Raw genomic sequence first — 26,090 nt, 5'->3', positions numbered from 1 at the left:
TCCATTCATAACCTTTATTTGCAAACTTATTTCATTACAAGAGAGTCAATGTGGGCATCAGCCTTCCACCAGTGAACCCCAGGCCTGGACTCTAGGCAAGGAGGATCCTCTTTTGTGATCCAGAATCTTTTTTTAAAAAATACACAATTGAGGTAAATACTTAAAAAGCTAAACAATGATTTACCCCTCAGTGTTTTTAAGCCTGGGTGCAAATGAATCCCCCCCTTCCCTATTTCTCTCACAATTTCCATTTTTTAGCCCCAGGTTAGGGGATAAAAAGTCTAGGGCTCCTGATCTGTGATATAACAAAAAAAACACAATGGAGAGGGAGCAGAAGCAGATGGCTTGGAGGCTGGTTTGGGAAAAAGTATCTGGACAGAGGAACTGTTAGCAGTGCACTCCTCCGATCCTCAGCTATTTGAGGAGCCTCAGCTATTTGCCCAAAATTCAGGTATTAGACTTCAGCTGAATACAGTTACCAATTTCTATTAGAGGCCACATACTCCTGCAGTCTGAGGGAATCTGGGGCTGCACAACCCAAAAGCTGCTTTGCAAGGTACTTGGGGACATACAGGGCCTGCTTCTCCACTGCCCTGCACCTCAAGCAGTCATTTGCACCTGCAAAATAAATGCAAAGTCAATTTAATATGCTACCAAATGAAAATGGCAGTGTTCTACATTCACTTTGTACAGGTGTAAGTGCAAGGCAGTAGAGAATCAGGCCTTCAGTTTCAGTAGACTGTGGGAAAGGCAACCATTAGGACCAGTTGCAGAGCTCCTCTCCAGCTGGAGTTGGGAATTCTAAGTGTGGACTGAAAGGGTTCAAATGTCCCCACCCTCTCCATTCCTCCGACCTTCATGGGAAATTCAAGGTCCACCTGCTACTGGGCCCTGACACTGTGGCTTTCCCAATCTCATCCTCTATAATACAGTTTTATTGGGTGCTATGAATTCTATAGTGCTCCAAAATGTGTGATCTGTGGTACTATGGGCTTTGCAGGGCCCCAGAATTCAGAGCACAAGTGAACTGCAGAGGCGGGAGGAGGCAGCTTTGTATCAAGGCTCAGCTAGGTCCCAAATTCTCCAGCCCTAACAAACCCACAGGGCATCCACACTGTAGATGACATTTCTGAGGTTTTACTCCCTTTGAATTGAAGGTCTTTTTACACAACTTCATCAACAACAACAATAGGTGGACCCAGAACAATCTCGTCCAGATACACCCCAGTTATGAATACGGGGTGATCTGTACAATTTAACTTCCATAGAACCAGTGACTAAATACTTGCAACGGGCTATGCAGCTTCAAATTGTCCCAGTTAAAGTCTGTGATCAGCAAGAACCTCAGGGAGCATTGCTTTTGTTTGTTACTTTTAAAACTCTTGATAAAACTATAGCCAAAATGAACTTGGTAACAATTAGAAAAGGTCTCCTTTCCCAGTTAACTACACTGTGTTATCTCACTGCCTCTTTTGGCGAGAAAGGAGCAGTCACCAGAGAACTGCAGACCACCATACAAAGTCTCGCTATGCGAGTTACATTCGACCACCAACTGAGAATTCAAAGAGAAGCCATGCTGCCCAGAATGTGTCGCTGGTCATGGGATCGCTTAGTGGATTCTCCAGCACCTGAAAGACAAAATAAAGAACCACAAGCTTCATTGTCCACTTCCTTTAAGGATGCAATTACCATCTGCAGAGGAGCTCCTGTTTTCCTTCCTGAGAAGAGATACAAGAGCACAGATGTGTGTGGGAGTACGGGGGTAACGATGGGGTATATGTACAGAGGGGACTGAAAGCAAGAGGAATTCTTGTTCCACTTTCTGAGTACCAACAGGGCAAGTCATCACACAGAGTGAGAGAGAGAAAGGGAAAAACTGTTTACCCACATCTCCCTTCCAGATGGGAGAAATGTGAAAGCTCTAGCAACAGAGAGACTGCGAACCCTGGAAATCTTAGAAAAGGCTCATTCATCATCAATATCCAAAGCTTTGCTACTCATCTGGTTCATGTTATGGCTGTAAAAAGGTCATTTTCCCAGATAAAGATCTTCATCCTGCTGCTCTTAGAGGCTCAAAGGGTGTTTCTGTTACTGTCTTCAGAGCTGCAGCTGCCTCCCACAATAGGGTTAACAGACATTTTAAACTATCTTTTCAAAACATTTGTTCCACCAGATTATATCAGTATAAGAAAAACAGAAACTGATGCTAAGTAGTCTCTACACCAGTAAATCTGAGGCCAAGAAATAAATGTGACAGGTAGTTCAAGATGGATGTCGGATGGAAATTTCTTAGGTTGTACTGTTTATTATCATCAAATTCAGAAATGTGTCACCACAACTCTCAGCACACTGGATTTCTTGCTTCCATCCTCAGGGATCCTGCTACCTTAAAGAGCAGTGTTAAAAAGCAGGTCACCTACTAAGGAAACTAACTCATTTGTTTTGTTTACTATTTCCTGTTGCAGCGTTACTTTCTGCTTCTATAAGATGGTTGTTACGGGGGGAAAAAATCCCTTTTCAGGGACAGTAAGAAACATTTTGTAAAGAATGTCATATCTAAAATGCTAATGACACTGGGAGAATAGATTCAAACTAGGGATGTAAATATCATTTTTAAAAGTACCTATTTAAACTATTAAAATATCGGTTATATCGGTTAACCCTTTAATCATTAACAAGTTTCATAGATACTAAGGTCAGAAGGGACCATTCTGATCATCTAGTCCGACCTCCTGCACAGCGCAGGCCACAGAATCTCACCCACCCACTCCTATGAAAAACCCCACCCATGTCTGAGCTATTGAAGTCCTTAAATCATGGTTTAAAGACTTCAAGGAGCAGAGAAGCCTCCCTCAAGTCAACCATGCCCCATGCTACAGAGGAAGGCGAAAAACCTCCAGGGCCTCTCCAATCTGCCCTGGAGGAAAATTCCTTCCCGACCCCAAATATGGCTATCAGCTAAACCCTGAGCATATGGGCAAGATTCAGCAGCCAGATACTACAGAAAATTCTTTCCTGGGTAACTGAGATCCCATCCATCTAATATCCCATCTCAGGGGATTAGTCCTATTTACCCTGAATATTTAAAGATCAATTACTTACCAAAATCCCATTATCCCATCATACCATCTCCTCCATAAACTTATCAAGTAGAATCTTAAAACCAGATAGATCTTTTGCCCCCACTGCTTCCCTTGGAAGGCTATTCCAAATCTTCACTCCTCTGATGGTTAAAAACCTTCGTCTGATTTCAAGTCTAAACTTCCTCGTGGCCAGTTTATATCCATTTGTTCTTGTCTCCACATTGGTGCTGAGCTGAAATAACTCCTCTCCCTCTCCTGTAATTATCCCTCTGATATATTTATAGAGAGCAATCATATCTCCCCTCAACCTTCTTTTAGTTAGGCTAAACAAGCCAAGCTCCTTAAGTCTCCTTTCATAAGACAAGTTTTCCATTCCTCGGATCATCCTAGTAGCCCTTCTCTGTACCTGCTCCAGCTTGAATTCATCCTTTTTAAACATGGGAGACCAGAACTGCACACAGTATTCTAGGTGAGGTCTCACCAGTGCCTTGTATAATGGTACTAAAACCTCCTTATCCCTACTGGAAATGCCTCTCCTGATGCATCCCAAAACCGCATTAGCTTTTTTCACAGCCATATCACATTGGCAGCTCATAGTCACAATCTACCCCACCTATTATCTTTGTTACTTTTCAGAGGCCGTACTAGCCTAGTACTGACACCTAAGTGAAGATTTGTGCTTTAAATATATTATATTTCACCTGACGGGTCCCTTGAAAGCCACTGCAGACACATGGCAAACAAGCCAGTGGGAAGGGATCTGCAAATGGAGGCAGTGATCCCCAGAGCCCCAGCCTGTACGGCAGCCATGGGAGGCCATGGGGACGGTGGGTCTGGGTGCCTAGACAAACCCATGCTGACAACACAGGGGTTCCTGAGAGGGCACGGGCTGTAGCTGTCTGAACTGAGCCGTTAGGGGGGCAGGGACAGGATGTGGCACCATGAGGCAGACCTGCACTTCACACTCCTCCTGTAGGAGGTGCCCCTTCTGCCCGGCTAGTCGTTGCCTCGGGAACGACTTCACTTTCTTTTATAGGACGGGACATGATGTCATGGCTGAGGGAGGAGCTAAAAACATTTCTTTTACAAGAGATAAATCCCACCTCTACTGAGGGAGAAAGCCAGTGGAAATTAAACTTTAGACATCCAATGCTCAATCTGCTAAAGAAAATGCCACCTTGTAAAAGGCTGTGGCTGGAATAGCTAGGTGGCTCCCTTGCAAGGAAGCTGGATTTTCTATACAGAGTTCAGCACCCCTTTTCAAAAGGGCCCAGGACCCAAAATGCACTGAACGTGCTGCGCTCTTCTGAAAATGAATGGGAATTATGAGCGCTCAGCACCTATCAAAATCAAAGCACTGAGTTATGTGTTTATACCAATTTTGGTGACTAATTTTAGGCAGCCACATTTGAAAATGTTGGTGAGGGGAGGGGACCTACCTCTAGTGGAAGAGCCTGGAAATAGAACACTTGTGTGCATGTTTTCGCCACATCCTAATAACATCAGCAATGGGATATGCTGTTGTTACCTGTCCCATCATGATGATCCTTAAAGAAATCCCCTACTTTCTACTTCACATCTCCCATCTCCATCTGGAGAGGATTATGCTCCCGATGTCTCTTCCTTTATAGGTTGAGTGCATTCTCTTACCTGGCTGTGTCCCAAGGCCTGGATTTCCTCCAGATGGGATGTGGAAACAGGTGGGCACTGGGATTTGCCAAGCACAGTCTGGGGGGAACTGGAAAACCATCAGAACAAGTTAGCTCACATGAGATTGAGACCTCCTGGGTGTTCCCTTTGCAATCATGCACGACCCACCATTTACTTTAGCCTCCCAGCAGCAGGTCTGGAGGGACATTTGCAGGAGAAGGTTCTGTGCACAGACTGGTGAGCACTACGTAAACCCACGCCACCTCCCTACCCTTATTAGAATGGTTTGATTAAACAGATCCTGCAGTGAGAGCACTGTCACTGCCAGGAGTGCTAAAGAGGGCTGGCAAATAAGCAAAATCAGGAATCTGTGTATCCAGAACACACTCTACAGCAAGGAGACATCTACCAAGGATTGTGTCTCTCCTGGAGAACAGGATAAAAACAATGATTTTAGAGTCAAAACACAAAGCTTTTGGAACTAACCAAAACATCCTTAGTGCTGCCTCTACAATCTTTCAAGGCCTCTAGCTGAGAGTCTCAGATCTCAGCCTGAAGCTTGCCCCTCATCCAGACGTCACATCTGGGCTTTCCCAAAGGTCCCATCTTGGAGCCACGGAAATGCTCGCTATGCTGAGAGCCACAGGTGCTGGGCCAGGGAAGGAGGAGTCGGGGGAGACGATTTGGCAGACGGGATGAATGCATCTCTCCCCTTCTCTCAATAACCACCTCAAAGTCTCAGAGGTACCTCCAGATCCTGCCTGCTGTCCATGTTGCTCCCAGCAACACTCCTCACTGTCACTTGGCTTACAGCAGATGCAGAGCAGAGGACCCATTGCTAGAACCATTCCCAGCAGCCTGAGTTAGGGTCTCAACAATGCAGGCAGCACCCACAATTTGCAATGAGCACCGAAGCATTTGTACATCCTAAACCAATATGCTGTCTGGAAAATCCAGGTTTTCTTGCTTCATGAGGGTGAATGGGCTTTCCTGTTTCAAATGCCCATCACCAGGGGCTTTTGCTCTGGATGAATCATGAGCTGCGCCAAATTTCACCCACTCCAACCAGGGGAGCAAGGAGGACACAGCAAGGTTGGTCTGAACAAGCAGTGGCTTGGGGCCCCACACAGAGCCACAGTTTACTTGCCGGACACAACTCTTCTGACCCAGCAGCATGACCAGATAGTCCAATTCCTCCCCCACCCTCCTTCCTTGTAGCCATGGGCCCTGCAAATCACAAAGCCGGATTTGGATACAGTCCAGGAGCTTAAGACAGACTATGAACAGATGCAGGAAATTTACTAGAGTCGTTCTAATGAGCTTTCAGGCCGAGTCCAGTCAGGGTGAGCACCTTTACAATGACACAGAAGCAGACTGAGGTGCTCTCATTTGACCTGTGGATCTGCTCCTGCAATTATCACCAACCAATAAGGGATAGAGTGTGATCTGGTAGTGAGAGCATGTGGCTGGAAGTCCATTCCAGGCACTGACAGCATGTGACCTTGGGTAAGGTCCCTCTCTAGGCCTCATTTTTCTCATCTGTAAAGTGGGGACAATGCCATTGACATGCCTTACAGGGTGTTTGAGAGACTCCTTTAATTAATATCTGAGATCCTCAGATGGAAGGAGCTAAGTGTGATATTATTATTAATTATTGTTGTTATTATTGAGTGGAAGGAACTGGAACTTTTCCTCTGAGGCAAAGATTAGCTGGGGTTACAGTGGCCCACCAAGCACAAAGATATTCCCCTTTCACCATTGGGCCAGATGTCCACTGATTAGAGGTCTAGCCCATAACAATGAAGGACAATCCTCTGTGGCTTCCAGTCTCCATGGGTAACATTTTCAAAAGCACCTAAGTGACTAAGGAGCCCCTAAGTCCCATTGCCTTTATAGAGACTCAGGTCCCTAAATGCCTAAGTCACTTCTGAAAATTCTACATCTTGTGCCAATTTCAGAACCCTCCTGGGAGAAACTGAGGCAGGTAATAAGTCAATGTGCAGCAGCAGCAGCAGGGACAGGAGAAGAGGAAACTAACTCTGTCCTCATGTCTAGGTGTCCTTGCAATCAGCAAGGGTTACCACTGCCAGGAGTATGATAAGGAGGGATGGCATGCAGCTTCTTGATATTGGTTATGTACCCAAGTCACATACCGCAACAAGGAGACAATTACCATATATTTCCCACAATTTCAGAATATATTTTAAAAATAAATATGATTCATTCTAGAAACAGAACATACGGTTTTAAATCCAGCCATAACATCACCAGCGGCTCCTCTATGATCCTTCTTGACCTTTAGTTGCTATTTAAGACTGTGTGAATCCCAGAACTCAGCCTGCAGCCCTGCCCCATTGTGTCTATTACAATCCCCAGGCCTGGGCAATCCCAAACCACCCAGCATGGGATATTTGAAATGCTAGTCCTGGCAAAAACTGCAGGCACCAAGTGGGGAAGACAGGAAAAGTGTCAAGACTTTTCAGCAAGGGACTGGGAATGAGAAGTTTTGAGTTTTATTCCCAACCCTCATACTGACTCCCTCTGTGCCCTTGGCAAGTCACATAACCTCTCTATGCCTCAGTATCCTCATCTATAAAATGGGGATAATAATGCTTACCTACCTACTAGGATTTCTGTGAGAATTAATTACATAGTGTTTGATAATGTCATTATTACACAAATGGTAGAAAGAATGGAGGAGAAGGGTTGGGATAGGAGGTTGCTGCTTCTATTTTCTCCTGCAGGTTAGAAAACAAAAGCAACTTCATGATATTTGCTCTGTGACATCTACTGCTATGTAACATTACGATGGTACCCCAGGGCATTTTTGCATCCCATGAGCTGCAAAACCTGTAGGGGAAAACCTGCAACCATGAAACATCTCGTACAGACAGAAACCTTGGCGCAGAAAGAGACAGACAGCGCAGCTGGAGTTCAGGGACTGCCACCTTTGATAGCCTGCTGTATGGAACAAACTTGTCCTGATGCTGTGCATCTCCAAAAGCTATTTCAGGATGATTCACAGGCTCCATAAACCCAGTTGTCAGGATTGAGGATGGACCCATCACACTCAGGACAGGTGGCATCCACTGTTAGAAATAAGCTGCGCAAGCAGTTCAGATACTGAACCCAGTTCAGATGGGGGCAGGATGGATTTGTCCCTTCTCGTACAAGACTGGGGGCCTGATTCTCCTTTGCCCTCCACCATGTGGAGCCATTTATGCTGCGCAAAGTGAGTGCAATTATGTAGCATTTCACACCCCTGTGCACAGATGAAGATGTCAACACAAGGCCAGGGCAGTGGGAGAATCAGGCCCCTGGTGTGGAAATCACATCACACTGCTCCCTAAGCCCTGCTCAAAGGCAGGGAGCTTGGAGACCAGGGAAAGAACGGAGCACAGAACTCCATTCTCACTTGTGTCCTCTGTTCCTGTTACCTGTGGGGAAGAATGGTTTCCAGGGGCCCTAGCTGTCCTTCTCTAAGCATGAAACTTTCAATCTCTAAATCTGCCTGGTGACTGATGCTTTCTGAACTGGCCTCAATACAGCCACCTCGAGGGACCTTGCTCACAGAAGCTCTGACACCTGCTGGAGTAAATGTCAATATTAAGCGAGCTGCAGATAACAAGACTCAACCCACAAACCCGGCCTTCCTCATCAGAGGCTGCGTGACAGACACACCACAATCCCACACCCACAATTATGGCCAGCCACAGTAATTAGCTGGCACCTAGCTGCTGCAAGATGGGCTGCTCCTCTCCCCACCCACTTCCATCCAACTTCCCTTCTCAGCTCTGGAGACATGAATTAATGTGTCCAAATTAGACCATTCCAGAGAACAGGGAGAAGACGGGGAAAGTTGCAGGATCAGTGAACTACATGGGGTGGGACAGGATGGAGTGAGTGAGAAGGCAGGGGAAAGGAAGGGAGAGGTGCAAAAGACAAGGAGGAGCAAGTAAGGACAAGAAAGTGAAAAAGAGTGTGTTTCTGAAGGACTGATACTCTCTGCTAGTAGGAGAGCTAGGGTGCCCTGGAGTGACACACAGCCAGGAGGTGAGTGCCTGCTGAGAGGGACTGCCTAGCCAGTGCCAGGGCAAGCAGCACTCGGCTGTTGAGAACCAAGAGGGTTTAAATATTTAAAAGCTAGTAGCCAAGTAAGGTGAACAGCAAACAGCTGAAGGGAGCTGGCCAGAGGAGCAGCTAAGGAGTAAGTGTGGCCTCACAGAAGTGGCTGGAGGGCCTGCAGCCTGAGCAAAGAGGTACAGGGGTAAAAATAAACCCTGGTCAAGTCCAGTGATCTCAGTTTTCAGACTTGCTCCCTGATCTGTTGAGTGCAGGACCCAAGAGCTCAGGTTAAGTCCAGCTCCCGTGCTGGTCACTAGACAAAGGAGGCTGCCTGTGGAAGCAGGAAGGTCTAAGACAACAAATCAAGTTGTTTTCAAACCAACAATGGCTCTGAACAGAGAGCAGTTCCACTAACCTGCTGTACCAGGGCTGCTCTCGCCGTAGACTCCTTCTGCACTGAGAGTTGGCTGCGTTGCGTTCAGATATTCTGTTTGGAAGGGAAACGAGCGACAGGAGCACAGGAGAAAGTTCTCCAGCCAGGGGCTAGTGGCAGTATAACTTGACAGCTGTCTGGTCTCCATGGTGGAAGAGCTAAGGCTTATTCCGTGCTCAGCCTTAGTGCAGAAAGCAGTAGGCTCTTCAGTGTTGAGAGGGGTCACTGAAGTTTTAGTTGACCTCACTTCCTGTAACTCACTGCTCTGCAGAAAGCTATAGTGATGCAGTGAATGAGAGGCTTGCCTTGACTGCTCTACAAAGAGCATGATCATCTCTTAATGGGAGAGACAACTGCTCAGTACCTATAGCAGCTCCACCCCTAAGCCCCCTCTCTCCTAGAAAGGAGTCACTGCCAGCTGAACCCCAGAGCACCAGTCCAGGGGGATGGCGAGTCTGTGCCAGCTGCTCAGAATGGCTGAAGCTGATTTTGGGGCACTGATCATTCCCATCTATGAAAGGAGTCAAGACTCCAAACTCGTCTCACTGGGCGCTACCAGCTTGATGAGAATGTCAGTCCTACGAGGGAGGTTAAAGTCACGCAGTCACTGCACTTCTCCTAGAATGATGAGATTCCCTCATACATCACCTGGATTCTAGCAACTTTGAAAAGGTCCCAGCAGCAGACCAGTCCAGACCTGCAGCTGATTGCTCCCACCCCGGACCACAGGGCACAAGGGTAATCTCTTTCTGCTCCGAGCCAATGCCTGCATGAAATGCATCTGCAAGACATAGAACAGGGCAGGTGACCCAATACTCCTGGGAGCCCTAGGGTCAGTACAGTTGTGATGCCGAAAGGAAACTAAAAGGTTGGTGCTAGTAGGCAAATACAGCAGGGCTCTCCCTGCCATTATTAATGACTGAATTCTGGTTATGACCCTGGAAGGGTGCAATGGAAATGCTTAGGTTTTGTATTGAGTTTTACTGGAGTGAATTGCAGTTCCAGGGTCACATGTCTGCTACCCCACTTATTAGCTTGGGGAGCAGGATTCTTCTACTTATAAACTATTATTGTGTTGCTAGCAACTCTTAGTATTCATGATCTAGATTGGCGCTTTGCACCCAGTCCAACCTTGACAAGGCATTTGGGTAGCGTGAGAGAAGTAGTTGCAACCTTCAGATTTTCACTTGCCAGGCTGGTGAAGGGCAAGGCATTAGGAAAGTGACATGGAGGTATGGGTTGGAAGGAGGTACGGGGTTGGAAGGAACCAGATGCCAACTTCACCAATGCGTGAGCACTGTCAACTGCCATGACACCTGCTATACCCTCTCCAGAGTGGAGTCTACCATGTTAACAGTTGGATGCAGCAGTAGGAGTCAACTCTGCTATAACCCTTTTGACACCCATTGTGTCAACAATGATGCCCAACAGGAATAGAGTGCTGCCCTCATTACAGGGAGGAGGTGACTTTGATACAAACTCCCTATTTCCACATGAATGGCTGACAGCGCAAAGAGGAGGCCTCTATACCAGAGTATAATCCTGCCATGTCTGCTTGATTCAGTAATGCTGAGTTACTGATCACAAGGAAGCAGGGGTAGCTAATAGTGACCCCTCTGTTTATCATGAGGTGAACCTAAAACAGGCTTCCATATCCCACGCCCACTGGGAGGAGACCAACCTGCAGTTTGTGAAATGCAGGATCCACTATCAGGCTGATGTTTTGCTTGGTGAGTTGAAGGCTCCTCATCAGTTGAATTGATGAGCTTTTCCAGACGACTGAGCCGGGTTTTTTGACGACGACGGTAATTGGCAAACCAGTTATAGACCTGATTTGGCTGCAGGTTCATATCCTGAGCCAAACCCTCCTGCAGATCCAGGTAATCAGGGGAAAAAGAATAAACCACATCCAAATAACCATGCTCGTCCCTTCAGTTTCCAAAAGCAATCAGACAGTATGAGCTTCCAGACCCTCATGCAGGTACCCGGAGAACATGCATAGCTACCACTGATTTATCAGCTCATAAAGAGGAAGAGAACAGAAAATGTTAATTCTCCCTTGACATCCTATTTGAGAAAGGGAACCCCAAGAATCTCAATGCGTTTTTGCCACATTTGTAATTTAACTGATATAAATAACCAATTAATGGAAATAAGCACATTTTTAAAACTGAAGGTAATTTACCATTGGAAGACAAGTTATTGGGCTCAGTGCAGGAATCACTGGGTGAAATTCTCTGGCTTGCCTTATGCAGACTAAACTCTCATAATGGTCCATTCTGGCCTTAAGAAATAATCTATGACAGGTCTTTAAAATCTCCTGTGTATTACATTAAAAAACTACATGAAGAGAACATTTGATTTAAGCAATCAAAAGTCAAGAAATGCCACAGTTAAGGTTGCACATGTAACCTTTACTCTTCTCCCTTGTATATATCATTACTATAATCTTTCATTAAATGATCACAGATTTCTTAAATATAGTATAACATTTTTTTCTATATTAGATACATGTGTAGCATCTTGTAATATATTTTCATACTTTTAAACGTACTATATTATCATTGTGATAATGAAACTATGTCTTTATTGATTTTGGCTATTTATATAATAGATTTTCCTCTCTCTCAAGTAAGTAGTTTAATAATTTAGTTAACATACATGTATTATATATTTTCTTTTGAATCAGAAGTGCAACCTTCCTGGGGTGTAATTCAGGGAACAAGGAAGTTAACTACAAAGCTAATATAGTCACAGACTTGGGGACCTTATACATGCTAGCAAATTTCACTATTATTCTATGTTGTTATATTTAATTCGTAGAATACTACATAAGAATGGCTTGTTGTGTGCATTGCATAAAGTAACTTTAAGAGACTTGAAGTAGTACACATGCACATATCTAAGGTTGTAGAAAAATTATCTATTATATTAAACTACTTGATAAATTACATGATCATGTATCATAATGCCCTCACACAACAGGACAAAGTAATGATCTACTGTGCTACTTTCCACTGTCACTTTCTGACTTTTAAGTGCTTAACTGAGCAACCTTAGCATTCTCTTAACACAGATTTTTGTAAGTTGCTGTTTTAATATTTAAAAAAAAATTTCAAAATGCAGAACTAAGCTAAACATGCCCAGAATAACCTGTTCCCCATAACGTTGGGGGCTTGAAGGAGGGAGCCCCTTGAGTGAAAATTTTAGGAGCACTGCAGTTTTTACCTTATAAAACAGTGAATCAGACAAGGATTCCTGCCAAGTCCTGGCTCATTCAGGGGCCACTTTCACTACATTTGTCTTTGTCCAGCTAAGCTACATGCACATACGCACAAGGGCTGACTATCTTGGTTGCAAACTTTACAAGTCTAGCAAGAAAACTCAGTGCACTTTTAAATGGGTTATAACTCAGTCAAATCAAAACCAGTTAGCACCTAGAGTGCTTCTCAGTAAGAGCTATTTCCCAGCCAAATTTCACCCAGCCATTTCAACACTAGAGCTGTTAAAACACTATTATAACAGGGAAGATATTTTCTCTCATTTCTTTGCTCCACATAGCAACTGGATTTCTTTTGCTTTAGCTTAAAAAAGTATTAAAATGCACACCCCTTTGGGCAATGATCAAACATGAGAAACTTCAGTCCAAAAACTGACTGAAACAAGGGATTAGATTGGAAACATTTATGTCGCTTTGATCAAAGTAGTTGCTGCTGTTCCTGCGCAAGGCAACGTTCAGCAACAGCCTAAGTAACATTGTGGCATATTGACAGGTTTCAGAGTAGCAGCCGTGTTAGTCTGTATCCGCGAAAAGAAAGGTACTTGTGGTACTTTAGAGACTATCAAATTTATTTGAGCATAAGCTTTCATGAGCTACAAGCCACTTCATCGGAAGCATGCAGTGGAAAATAGAGTGGGGAGATTTTATATACACAGAGAACATGAAACAATGGGTGTTACCATACACACTGTAGCGAGAGTGATCAGGTAAGATGAGCTATTACCAGCAGGAGAGAAAAAAAAACCTTTTGTAGTGATAATCAAAGTGGGCCATTTCCAGCAGTTGATATGAACAGTGGGGGGAGGGAGGGAAATAAACAGGGGGAAATAGTTTTACTTTGTGTAATGACACATCCACTGCCAGTCTTTGTTCAAGCCTAGTGTAATGCTGTCCAGTTTGCAAATTAATTCCAATTCAGCAGTCTGTTGTTGAAGTCTGTTTTTTCATAGATACTAAGGTCAGAAGGGACCATTCTGATCATCTAGTCCGACCTCCTGCACAGCACAGGCCACAGAATCTCACCCACCCACTCCTATGAAAAACCTCACCTATGTCTGAGCTATTGAAGTCCTTAAATCATGGTTTAAAGACTTCAAGGAGCAGAGAAGCCTCCCTCAAGTCAACCATGCCCCATGCTACAGAGGAAGGCGAAAAACCTCCAGGGCCTCTCCAATCTGCCCTGGAGGAAAATTCCTTCCCGACCCCAAATATGGCTATCAGCTAAACCCTGAGCATATGGGCAAGATTCAGCAGCCAGATACTACAGAAAATTCTTTCCTGGGTAACTGAGATCCCATCCATCTAATATCCCATCTCAGGGGATTAGTCCTATTTACCCTGAATATTTAAAGATCAATTACTTACCAAAATCCCATTATCCCATCATACCATCTCCTCCATAAACTTATCAAGTAGAATCTTAAAACCAGATAGATCTTTTGCCCCCACTGCTTCCCTTGGAAGGCTATTCCAAAACTTCACTCCTCTGATGGTTAGAAACCTTCGTCTAATTTCAAGTCTAAACTTCCTCGTGGCCAGTTTATACCCATTTGTTCTTGTGTCCACATTGGTGCTGAGCTTAAATAATTCCTCTCCCTCTCCTGTATTTATCCCTCTGATATATTTATAAGAGAGCAATCATATCTCCCCTCAACCTTCTTTTAGTTAGGCTAAACAAGCCAAGCTCCTTGAGTCTCCTTTCATAAGACAAGTTTTCCATTCCTCGGATCATCCTAGTAGCCCTTCTCTGTACCTGCTCCAGTTTCAATTCATCCTTTTTAAACATGGGAGACCAGAACTGCACACAGTATTCTAGGTGAGGTCTCACCAGTGCCTTGTATAACGGTACTAAAACCTCCTTATCCCTACTGGAAATGCCTCTCCTGATGCATCCCAAAACCGCATTAGCTTTTTTCACAGCCATATCACATTGGCAGCTCATAGTCATCCTATGATCAACCAATACTCCAAGGTCCTTCTCCTCTTCCGTTACTTCTAATTGATGTGTCCCCAACTTGTAACTAAAATTCTTGTTATTGATCCCTAAATGCATAACCTTACACTTCTTACTATTAAATTTCATCCTATTACTATTACTCCAGTTTACAAGGTCATCCAGATCCTCCTGTGTAATATCCCGATCCTTCTCCGAATTGGCAATACCTCCCAGCTTTGTATCATCTGCAAACTTTATTAGCACACTCCCACTTTTTGTGCCAAGGTCAGTAATAAAAAGATTAAATAAGATTGGTCCCAAAACCGATCCCTGAGGAACTCCATTGGTAACCTCCCTCCAACCTGACAGTTCGCCTTTCAGTAGGCGACTGTTGCAGTCTCCCCTTTAACCAATTCCTTATCCACCTTTTGATGTTCATATTGATCCCCATCTTCTCCAATTTAACTAATAATTCCCCATGTGGCACGGTATCAAATGCCTTACTGAAATCTAGGTAAATTAGATCCACTGCATTTCCTTTATCTAAAAAATCTGTTACTTTTTCAAAAAAGGAGATTAGGTTGGTTTGGCACGATCTACCTTTTGTAAAACCATGTTGTATTTTGTCCCATTTACCATTGACTTCAATGTCCTTAACTAATTTCTCCTTCAAAATTTTTTCCAGGACCTTGCATACTACAGATGTCAAACTAACTCGCCTGTAGTTACCCGGATCACTTTTTTTTCCTTTCTTAAAAATAGGAACTATATTAGCAATTCTCCAATCATTCGGTACTACTCCTCAGTTTACAGATTCATTAAAAATTCTTGCTAAGGGGCTTGCAATTTCAGGTGCCAATTCCTTTAATATTGTTGGATGAAGATTATCTGGGCCCCCTGATTTAGTCCCATTAAGCTGTTTCAGTTTCGCTTCTACCTCAGATATGGTAATATCTACTTCCATATCCTCATTCCCATTTGTCATGCTACCATTATCTCCAAGATCCTCTTTAGCCTTATTAAAGACTGAGGCAAAGTATTTGTTTAGATATTGGGCCATGCCTAGATTATCTTTAACCTCCACTCCATCCTCAGTGTTAAGCGGCCCCACTTCTTCTTTCTTAGTTTTCTTCTTATTTATATGGCTATAGAACCTTTTACTATTGGTTTTAATTCCCTTTGCAAGGTCCAACTCTACTCGACTTTTAGCCTGTCTCACTTTATCCCTACATCTTCTGACCTCAATTAGGTAGCTTTCCTTGCTGATCCCTCCCATCTTCCACTCCCTGTATGCTTTCTGCTTCTTCTTAATCACCTAAGATGCTTGTTCATCCAGCTTGGTCTACAACTCCTTCCTATGAATTTTTTCCCCTTTCTTGGGATACAGGCTTCCGATAGCTTCTGCAGCTTTGATTTAAAGTAATCCCAGGCCTCCTCTACCTTTAGATCCATAAGTTCTTCAGTCCAATCCACTTCTCTAACTAATTTCCTTAATTTTTGAAAGTCAGCCCTTTTGAAATCAAAAACCCTAGTTGCAGATTTATTTTTGTTAATCCTTCCATTTAGTTTGAACTGAATTAGCTCATGATCGCTTGAGCCAAGATTGTCCCCTACAACCATTTCTTCTATGAGGTCCTCGCTACTTACCAAAATTAAATCTAAAATGGCATCCCCTCTAGTCGGTTCAGCAACTACTTGATGAAGGAATCTATCAGCTATCGCATCTAGGAAAATCTGAGCCCTATTATTATTACTAGCACTGGTCCTCCAGTCTATATCTGGGAAGTTACAGTCTCCCATGATCACGCAGTTTCCATTAGTATTTACTTTATTAAAGACTTTAAAAAGGGCTCTATCCATATCCAAATTAGATCCCGGAGGTCTATAGCACACCCCAAGCACTATCGTAGGAGAGGCTTTACTAGTTTTCTTCCCCAATGTAATTTTTGCCCAGACGGACTCTGTCTCATCCATTGCATCGCTTCTTATTTCTTTACATTCTACCTCATCATTGATATACAATGCTACTCCACCACCTTTACCTTTGTTTCTGTCTTTCCTAAAGAGCACATACCCTTCAATACCTGTAGTCCAGTCATGACTATTATTCCACCATGTTTCTGTTATCCCTATAATATCTGGTTTCACTTCCTGCACCAATAGCTCTACTTCCTCCATTTTGTTACCTAGGCTCCTCGCATTGGTGTATAAACATCTTAATTTTTGCTGTTTGGCCTCGCTCACATTTTGTACCCTATTAGGCACAGTCATTCTACAGCCAGTATAACCTATTAGACTAGTATCCACACCGCCCTCACTCCTTATATACATTCTCCTACCCACGGCTGTATCCTTTCTTACTTCGTCTTCTTCCCTCTCAGTGCTAAAATCTGGCGTGGAGATTTCCTGGACATCTCCCAACCGTCCCCCCCAATTCCTAGTTTAAAGCTCTCTTTATCAGTTGTGCCAACCTTGATCCTAGAAGTCTATTTCCTTCCCTACTCAGATGAAGTCCATCCCGAGAGAACTGTCCTCTGTCCGTGAATGCCTCCCAGTGGCCATACATCCCAAAGCCCTCCTTATAGCACCACTGCCTAAGCCATCTGTTGACAGTCATAATCTTGTCACACCTTTGTTGCCCTTCTCTAGGAACAGGCAGGATCCCGCTAAAGATCACCTGAGCCTCAATTTCCTTAAGTCTTCCCCAGCCTAGCATAGTTTCCCTTAATACTTTCCAGCGAGAATCTAGCCGTATCATTTGTTCCCACATGAAGGATAATTAGGGGATTCTTTCCCGCTCCCTTTAGGATCCTTTTCAACCTCAGGTCTACATCCCGTATCTTAGCACCCAGAAGACAGCACACCCTTCTATTCTCTGGATCAGCTCTAGTTACAGGCCTGTCTATTCTTCTCAATAAAGAGTCCCCGATCACATAGACCTGCCTTTTCCTGGTGACGGTGCTATTCTCCAGTCTCTCCCCTGTTCCCTCTGGCTGCAAGTTCTTTCCATTCCTATTTTCCCTTATAATCCTCTTCAACCCATCCTGTATCCTCCTGGGGCTCATATTTGGTGTAGTCTCCCTTGACTCTTCTGCTTTTCCTATAGGACTAGCCTCTCTTCTCTTCTTCCTTACCCTTCCACCTTCAACAAGTACCTGCTGAGCCCCTTCTTCATTTTCCAACTCTGCAAACCTATTCCTAAGCTCTATTTCTCCTTCACTAGCCCGTCTTTTCCTCTGCCTGGTTCTTTTAGTCACATGCTTCCACTGACCACTTTCCTCACCCAGTCTCCCCTCAAAATTCCCCAGCCCTGCTTCCATCCGTGAGTCTGAGCTTTTCCCTTCAGATACCTCATATCTTTGCTCCATCATCTGCTCAAACCCCTTCCTAAACTCAAAGAGACTTTCCACCTGCATCTCCAAACCTCGGATCTTTTCCTCCATCAGCTCTATTAGACGGCATTTCATGCAGAAAAAACTCTTACTGGTTCCCCCCTCCAGGATCATGTACATACCACAGCTTCCACATCCAGTCATCCTCAATGTGTCTTCCACTACAGGAGTCACTCCCACAGCTGCCTCTGTATCTGTCATCGCCTTCCCACCTAAATCCTGTTAATCTGGGAAACACAAGCCACACCAAAAAGACCACCCCCCCCCCAAGCAAAAGCAAACCCCAAACAAGCACCACAATAGCTCACGAAAGCTTATGCTCTAATACATTTGTTAGTCTATAAGGTGCCACAAGTACTCCTTTTCTTTTTGCAAGCACCACAATACAAACTCCTTTTGCAAACTCCCACTCAAACTCCCCTGTTTAGAGCTCTGTTTGCTAGCTCCTGTGCCGCTGCAGCTGTCTGTGCCACTGCTGACTGGCTGGCTACCTTTATAGGACCTCTAGTCAGAAGCCCTACCCCCAATCAGGGCTCAGCTGCTCTCCCAGCACAAAGCCCCTACACAGACACACAAATACTAAAAATACAAAACCAAGTACAATTACCTTCTCCTCCAACAGAACTCCCACTCAAACTCCCCTGTTTAGAGCTCTGTTTGCTAGCTCCTGTGAGGCTGCAGCTGTCTGAAGTTTTTGAATTTTTTTTGTTGAAGAATTGCAACTTTTAGGTCTGTAATCGAGTGCCCAGAGAGACAGAAGTGTTCGCTGACACCACATTCTACAAGCCATTACCCACTGAGGGTTACCAAAAGAAACTATACCATCTGCTCAAGAAACTCCCTGAAAATGCCCAAGAACAAATCCGCACAGACACACACCTAGAACCCCGACCAGGGTTATTCTATCTGCTACCCAAAATACATAAACCTGGAAATCCTGGACGCCCCATCATCTCAGGCATTGGCACCCTGACAGCAGGATTGTCTGGCTATGTAGACTCCCTCCTCAGGCCCTATGCTACCAGCACTCCCAGCTATCTTCAAGACACCACTGATTTCCTGAGGAAACTACAATCCATCGGTGATCTTCCTAAAAACACCATCCTGGCCACTATGGATGTAGAAGCCTCTACACCAACATTCCACACAAAGATGGACTACAAGCCGTCAGGAACAGTATCCCCGATAATGTCATGGCAAACCTGGTGGCTGAACTTTGTGACTTTGTCCTCACCCATAACTATTTCAATGTATACCTTCAAATCAGCGGCACTGCTATGGGTACCTGCATGGCCCCACAGTATGCTAACATTTTTATGGTTGACTTAGAACAACGCTTCCTCAGCTCTCGTACCCTAATGCCCCTACTCTACTTGCGCTACATTGATGACATCTTCATCATCTGGACCCATGGAAAAGAAGCCCTTGAGGAATTCCACCATGATTTCAATAATTTCCATCCCACCGTCAACCTCTGCCTGGACCAGTCCACACAAGAGATCCACTTCCTGGACACTATAGTGCTAATAAGCGATGGTCACATAAACACCACCCTATACCAGAAACCTACTGACCGCTATACTTACTTACATGCCTCCAGCTTCCATCCAGGATACACCACACGATCCATTATCTACAGCCAAGCTCTACGATACAACCGCATTTGCTCCAACCCCTCAGACAGAGACAAACACCTACGAGATCTCTATCAAGCACTCTTAAAACTACAATACCCACCTGCTGAAGTGAAGAAACAGATTGACAGAGCCAGAAGTTACCTACTACAGGACAGGCCCAACAAAGAAAACAACAGAACGCCACTAGCCATCACCTTCAGCCCCCAACTAAAACCTCTCCAACGCATCATCAAGGATCTACAACCTATCCTGAAGGACGACCCATCACTCTCACAGATCCTGGGAGACAGGCCAGTCCTTGCTTACAGATACCCCCCCAATCTGAAGCAAATACTCACCAGCCACCACACTACAAAAACACTAACCCAGGAACCTATCCTTGCAACAAAGCCCTTTGCCAACTCTGCCCACATATCTATTCAGGGGACACAATCATAGGGCCTAATCACATCAGCCACACTATCAGAGGCTCGTTCACCTGCACATCTACCAATGTGATATATGCCATCATGTGCCAGCAATGCCCCTCTGCCATGTACATTGGCCAAACCAGACAGTCTCTACGTATAAGAATAAATGGACACAAATTAGACATCAAGAATTATAACATTCAAAAACCAGTTGGAGAACACTTCAATCTCTCTGATCATTTGATTACAGACCTAAAAGTTGCAATTCTTCCACAAATACTTCAAAAACAGACTCCAACGATAGACTGCTGAATTGGAATTAATTTGCAAACTGGACACCATTACATTAGGCTTGAATAAAGACTGGGAGGGGATGTGTCATTACACAAAGTAAAACTATTTCCCCATGTTTATTTCTGCCCCTTACTGTTCCTCACACATTCTTGTCAACTGCTGGAAATGGCCCACTTTGATTATCACTACAAAAGGTTTTTTTCTCTCCTGCTGGTAATAGCTCACCTTACCTGATCACTCTCCTTACAGTGTGTATGGTAACACCCATTGTTTCATGTTCTCTGTGTATATAAAATCTCCCCACTGTATTTTCCACTGCATGCATCTGATGAATTTGTTAGTCTCTAAGGTGCCACAAGTACTCCTTTTCTTACTGTGGCATATAGCATCCATACCCGCTGATCCTTGTTTGGATTCATTGTCACATTTGCAGCAAATCTGTGCAGCTTTTGGCGAACTTTTTCAGGATAGTTTCGATTCTTTATGCCTTCAGGACAGAGGGAAACTGGAGGAGGATTCCTAGGCAAAAAAGAAAGTATAATCACCAAGGTCCCAAAACTGCACCATTAAACTCAATGGAAGTTTTGCCACTGATTGCAACAGGAATAGGCCAAAGTTTCAGGTTAACGGTGAAACCTGTTCCCCAGGAATTGTCCATCTTAGGATGTGAATACAGCCCTTGAGTTTCCATCCACCACACCCCCAAATCACAGTAAAGAAGAGTACTAGATCATCCCACTGCCAAGGTACCTCTTCCTGCACCGGAATTTTTGCACCGGTGTCAGGGAATCTGTGTGGTGTTTCTCCATGACTTTGTGGTAGTGGATCTCATTCCAAAGTTGCACCAGCTCCTTCTTTTCTTTCGCCCTGCAACACTAAGACAATGGCAGGGCTGAGCACATCCTCTCCAGACGGTCAACCAATGTCTTTTACAGAGGGGAAAAACCCCCAGCATCCTGAAACTTACTGAAAGGGATTCACACTGGGTCAGCTGAATTGGTAGCCTTCCCCAGAAGTATGAGTCTCTTGTGGCCCACTATTACTTCTCAAACCTGCACAGGGCACCTTGTGCAAGAAAAGAGCTCATTATGCACCTAGTACATTTAGATCTGGTGAATGGTCCTAAGCTGAGAGCTCTGGAAGCTGAAGTCTCTTCTCTCCACAGAACACACATAGCACGATCACTGGCAGCCCAAGCTTCCTGGCACCATCCCACCCAATGGTCTATCCTACAAGGAGCTGAGCACTCAGAACCTGATCCAGCAAGACACTTAAGGACATGGTGAGCTTTAAGCACAAGAAGGATCCCAATTCTAATGGGAATTGCACTTGTGTGGGCCCTGGAGACTTTTACATTCTAAAAATTGCTTTCTTTTACTAACACATCTTTTGTCCATGATTTCCCTCAGAGCTCAGCACTGTATACCCCTCCCCCAAACTCTTCAGGGACCCCAACAGGCTAGTCTCCTACTTGTTGTTGCTATAAGCACTGATGTTCTGACCCCTGACATGTATGTTATCATAGCTTGTCTAACACCACTTCCTGCCCTACCTGTAGTTTCACTGAAGTGACCAAGAACACATTCCTACCTCCAGGAGTCTGCAGGCTGTGTCATGCTGTCCCCTGTGGATATGGACAAGCACATAGGCTCGGACTACATTGATGTTGGTGAGGAAATATTCCTGAAGCTTGCACCCCATCATTGCCTCAACCAGCTTCTCCAGGCTGGAAGACATGCTCTGAAGATTGCAGCAGAGCTGTCCTGCTAGATCGAGCAGCTTGGCCTGGGGAGGGTCCTTGTTTTTATTCTTTTTAAGCAGTGCCATGAACCGCTTCATGCTTACATTCCTCCGGACACCTCTTCTAGGCAACAAAAAAACAGCATCTGATGTTTGAGCTGCTAGACGAACACTCCCCTCCCTATCAAGACACATTGCTAGCTTCTAATTCTCCCTTATACTATACATTAAAATACTTCACTGCACTTCTATAGCACTTTCTACCTGAGTTTCTCAAATTACAAAGAGTAATTAAGCCTCTCAATCCTCCTGTTAAGACAAGAAGTATTCCAGGTTTGCAAGTGGGAAAACTGAGACACAGAGAGGTACAGTGACTTGCCCCAAATGACAAGATGGTGGAACACTTTGTAATCATCAAACATAGAGAACAAAAGCCCTTCTTGCTAAAATATAGAGCAAATGAGCATCAGTAAAAGGTAAAGAAAGCAAATACATTGAATATGTGGGATCTTTAAAATAATTATTTATAAAAATGCTCCTCCCACAAAACACTTAGTCTGCTACATAATTATAACCACCGACCAGTTGTGCAAAATTTAATTATCCAGCAGAATGGGGTAACTAAAACCTCTATCCAGGTAGGTGAGATCAAGTTACTTTCTGCCCATTGGAAAAACACTGACTTGGAGCATCTAAAACTCCACAGTGCAATAAATTACAGGGACAAGTGACCTGTAGCTGATTCACTGCTCTCTTGTATATGCCATCAAGTGATAACTGCTCTGCACGCTGAACTTTGGAAGGAGTACCTACAGAATTAGCCATATATGCTCCTCTTGAAGGATAGGATAGAATAGTGGTTCTCAAATTGTGGGTTGGGACACCAGTGTGTCGTGAACCCATTTTAATGGGGGTTGCCAGATCTGGCGTTAGATTTGCTGGGGCCCAGGGCGAAAGCCCGAACCCCATCGCCGAGGCTTTGGCTTTGCCCCCGCCACCTGCAGCAGTGGGGCTTGGGTGGGCTCAGGCTTCGGTCCCCCTTCCTGGGGTCATGTAGTAATTTTTGTTGTCAGAAGGGGGTCACAGTGTAATAAAGTTTGAGAACCCCTGGGACAGAATGCAACTGGCTGAGAGATAGAGAAAGAGTTTAGCTAAGTAGACTAGACCACATGGGCAAGTCATCCATTGCTGACCCTCGGGCTTTGTCTTCACGCAAAAAGGTGGGTTTTTGCATCAAGTTGGCCCTCTCACTGTATAATCCCAGTTGAGATAAGGCACAGGTAGTTTTTACCTCAATGTAGCTAGCTGGGGTTGATCTCAGGTTTCACAAAGGTGAAAACTTCAGTGCCTTGTCTCTACTAGAATTTTACATTGAGACAACTACATTGATTTAAGCACACTTTTTACTGTCGTGAAGACAAAGCCATATGCCTTTTTTTGATGAGGAAGAGGGTATATTTTTAAATTTGTTAACTAATCTGTGTTAAAATTCTGGAGAAGACAAGGTAATTGTAGGTTTTAACACGTATTACCTGGTCAAAGTAAACCCTAGCATTTAATTATTGTTGGCTCATGCTTAAGTCTTCTTGCTCCCCTTTCCCCCTGACCTTTTTATTTAAATTATGCCCTCATTTGGCTGCTTAGCATTAGTTTTATATTTTATTTTTAATCTATTGCTAGAAGATTAGAAAATTCTACTGTAGAGTTTACCTTGACTAGCTAACATGAGTTAAAACTACAACAATCATGTCTTCACCAAAATTTTAACACAGGTTAGCTTAACATGGGTTAAAAATGCACTCCCCCACCCCCCCCAGCGAAGACAAAGCCCTAATTGCATTTACAGTGGTTCTGGACTGGGAGTCCAGTTTTAATTTTCAACCTCAAGTCAGACAGGGACAAATCCAACACCCACTGAAGTCAACAGGAATCTCTCCACTGACTTCAAGGGGCACTGGATCAGCACGCACAGGAACTGTAAGTGCTGACTGGCTCAGCAGCTTGTCCTTGAGGTAGGGACATGCAATATCCATACAACAGATTCATTTTAATAACTCATTTTGGCTCCAGAAATAATCAGGACAAACACTTTATCATCAGACAACCACATTGTTGATCCCAGTTGTCCTTGGACAAGTCACCTTAAAAAGAATTTCCTAGCCTGCAAACAACAGGTGAAAACTAAAATACACAACCAAAAGCAAATAAAGGCATCACTTAAAAAAACAAAAAACAAAAAAAAACACACAAAAAAAGGTGGGGAGGTGGGAGGAAGAAATCATCCTACATGAGTCCACAGCGATTAAAACAGAATGCACATCTGAAATTATGTTTTTGAATATGTTCAAAGTTGTGAAAGAGTGGTGTGGTGCACGTCCAGTGGTTGGAAGTTCCACATACTGTGGGTTAAGAACAGTCTCATGGTTCTCCAGGGCACAATGGGGAAACCCCCATAGCTGGCGAGTTCTATGGGCCCGTAGTGCCTGGGCACCAGAAATATTCCTGGCTGGGTCTCTCCCACGGCCCCACCTTCCGCCCAGGGCCCCCACCCACCACCAGCAGCACAGTGGAGCTGAGCAGCTTCCTGCCTGCTTGCTCCATGTTGCTGCTGGCCCCTCTCTGTGGCTCCTGAGTGGGGTGGGTCTATGTCTACGCACGCTGCTCCCACCCCAAGTGCCCCTGCGGCCAATAGGAAGCTGCAGGGGCAGTGCTGGGGGTAGCCCCCCAGCCTGCCCTGCCTAGGAGCCCAAGGTAAGTGCTGCTCCCCCTTTCCCCCACTTTCCCTCCCACCCCCAAACTCCCTCCCAGAGCTTGCACCCCCACTCCTTTCCCACACACCCCCTCCTGTCCCCAAACTCCCTCCCAGAGCCTGCATCCCCAGCCCAGAGCCTACACCCAAATTCGCTTCCAGAGACTGCACCCCTCAACCCCTATACTCCTGTACCCCTGCCCCAGCCCAGAACCTGCATCCCTCACCTCCTCCTGCACCCCCACCCCCTGCCCCAGCCCAGAACCTGCACCCTCACCCCCTTCCCACACCCCCTACCAGAGCCTGCCCCCCATCCCTACCCAAACTCCCTCCCAGAGCCCAACTTCTCCCCCCCAGAGCCTGCACCCCCCCTACCCCCCAATCCCCAGCCCAGGGCTTGCACCCCAGACCTCCTCCCCCTACCCAAACTCCCTCTCAGCACCTTAGGCAGGTGTGCGGGCAGAGTCTGCAGGGGCGGGCTCTGGGCACCACCACCATTTCTACAAACCTGCTGCCCCTGGAAACCCCTACACCACCAGTGGTGTCAGACAGCCAATACTGTTCCGACGGAGGCTCATGAATTTCCCCTGTGGTATCCACTAAATACAAATGCAGCTGTGAAAACTCCATGAACTTAGGATAAAAAAAGCTTTATCTTCTGACAGGGCTACCAGGCCTGGCCCCGACCCCAGCGAGGCAGTGTGTGAATCAGCCCCGGGGAGCATGGCAGAGTGGTTAAGCTCATGCCAGCCGCAGAAGCAAGGGGACTCGGGCTGTGCCATGACACGCAGGCAGAAGCCCCCCAAGGGGTGTTGGGATGGGTCTGGAACACCCTTAAAACCTCTTTTCCAGACGCTTTCCAGGGGCCAGCCCAATGCGCTGTGCAGTCCCCCCCCCCCCCGCTTTGTAACAGGCCCCTGCCCCGCAGCGAGGGCACGGGCCGGCGTGAGCACCTGGAGTGCCCCAGCCGGGGCGCGCTACCTTGTCCCCGGGGAGGGCTGGGGGGGAACCGGCCATTAGCTGCCCTGCCTAGAGGGCGCCCAGCGGGGCCCCCCCTCCCCGCCCGGCAGGCCGCCCCCGCTGTACCTCCCGAGGGCGGGCATCGGCTGCCGTGACGCCGGCCCGGCTGCGAGTCCCAGCGATGCCAACAGCCACCGCCGCGGGGAGGAGCTCGGGTCGCCCCCCTGCGTCCACACGGGCCCCGGGGAAACACCCGCTGCAGGAGCAGCGCTGGGGCCCCTGCCCTCAGGCGGCAGCACCTGCTGCGTTGCCGCCTGGCGTCAGGCCGGTTTATTTCTGGTACATCGCCTGTAAAGGCCGCCCGGCCAAGGGCCAGAGCTCTCTTCCCACCCGGGGGTGCGCAACGGGGGATACAACAGGGCCCCACAGCGCGGCAAGAAAAGCAACGCCCGGGCTAGTGG

The 26,090-nt window shown here is 45.7% G+C and overlaps 1 protein-coding gene across 18 annotated transcripts; it reads right to left on the bottom strand.

The window, feature by feature from the left end:
* On the bottom strand, positions 1-26,090 carry ANHX (anomalous homeobox). Of its 18 annotated transcripts, none has more exons than XM_043498060.1 (10): positions 25,883-26,090; positions 21,771-22,041; positions 20,931-21,055; positions 20,576-20,699; positions 10,913-11,099; positions 9,880-10,012; positions 9,214-9,506; positions 8,171-8,321; positions 4,734-4,821; positions 1-1,628 (listed from the first exon to the last, which is right to left on the bottom strand). In XM_043498060.1, exons 2-10 carry the CDS (start codon positions 22,017-22,019, stop codon positions 1,536-1,538), a joined length of 1,443 nt encoding a protein of 480 aa, XP_043353995.1. In that variant the 5' UTR covers positions 22,020-22,041; positions 25,883-26,090; the 3' UTR covers positions 1-1,535. The 18 variants fall into 18 exon arrangements, with proteins under 18 accessions (XP_043353995.1, XP_043354001.1, XP_043353996.1 ...); XM_043498066.1 differs by having other exon boundaries at positions 8,171-8,318; positions 9,214-9,368; positions 25,756-25,951; XM_043498061.1 differs by having other exon boundaries at positions 21,771-22,044; positions 25,883-25,934.

Source organism: Dermochelys coriacea, chromosome 15 (assembly GCF_009764565.3).
Source record: "Dermochelys coriacea isolate rDerCor1 chromosome 15, rDerCor1.pri.v4, whole genome shotgun sequence".
NCBI classification, from domain to species: domain Eukaryota; kingdom Metazoa; phylum Chordata; order Testudines; family Dermochelyidae; genus Dermochelys; species Dermochelys coriacea.
This window is presented reverse-complemented; position numbering and strand designations above follow the sequence as displayed.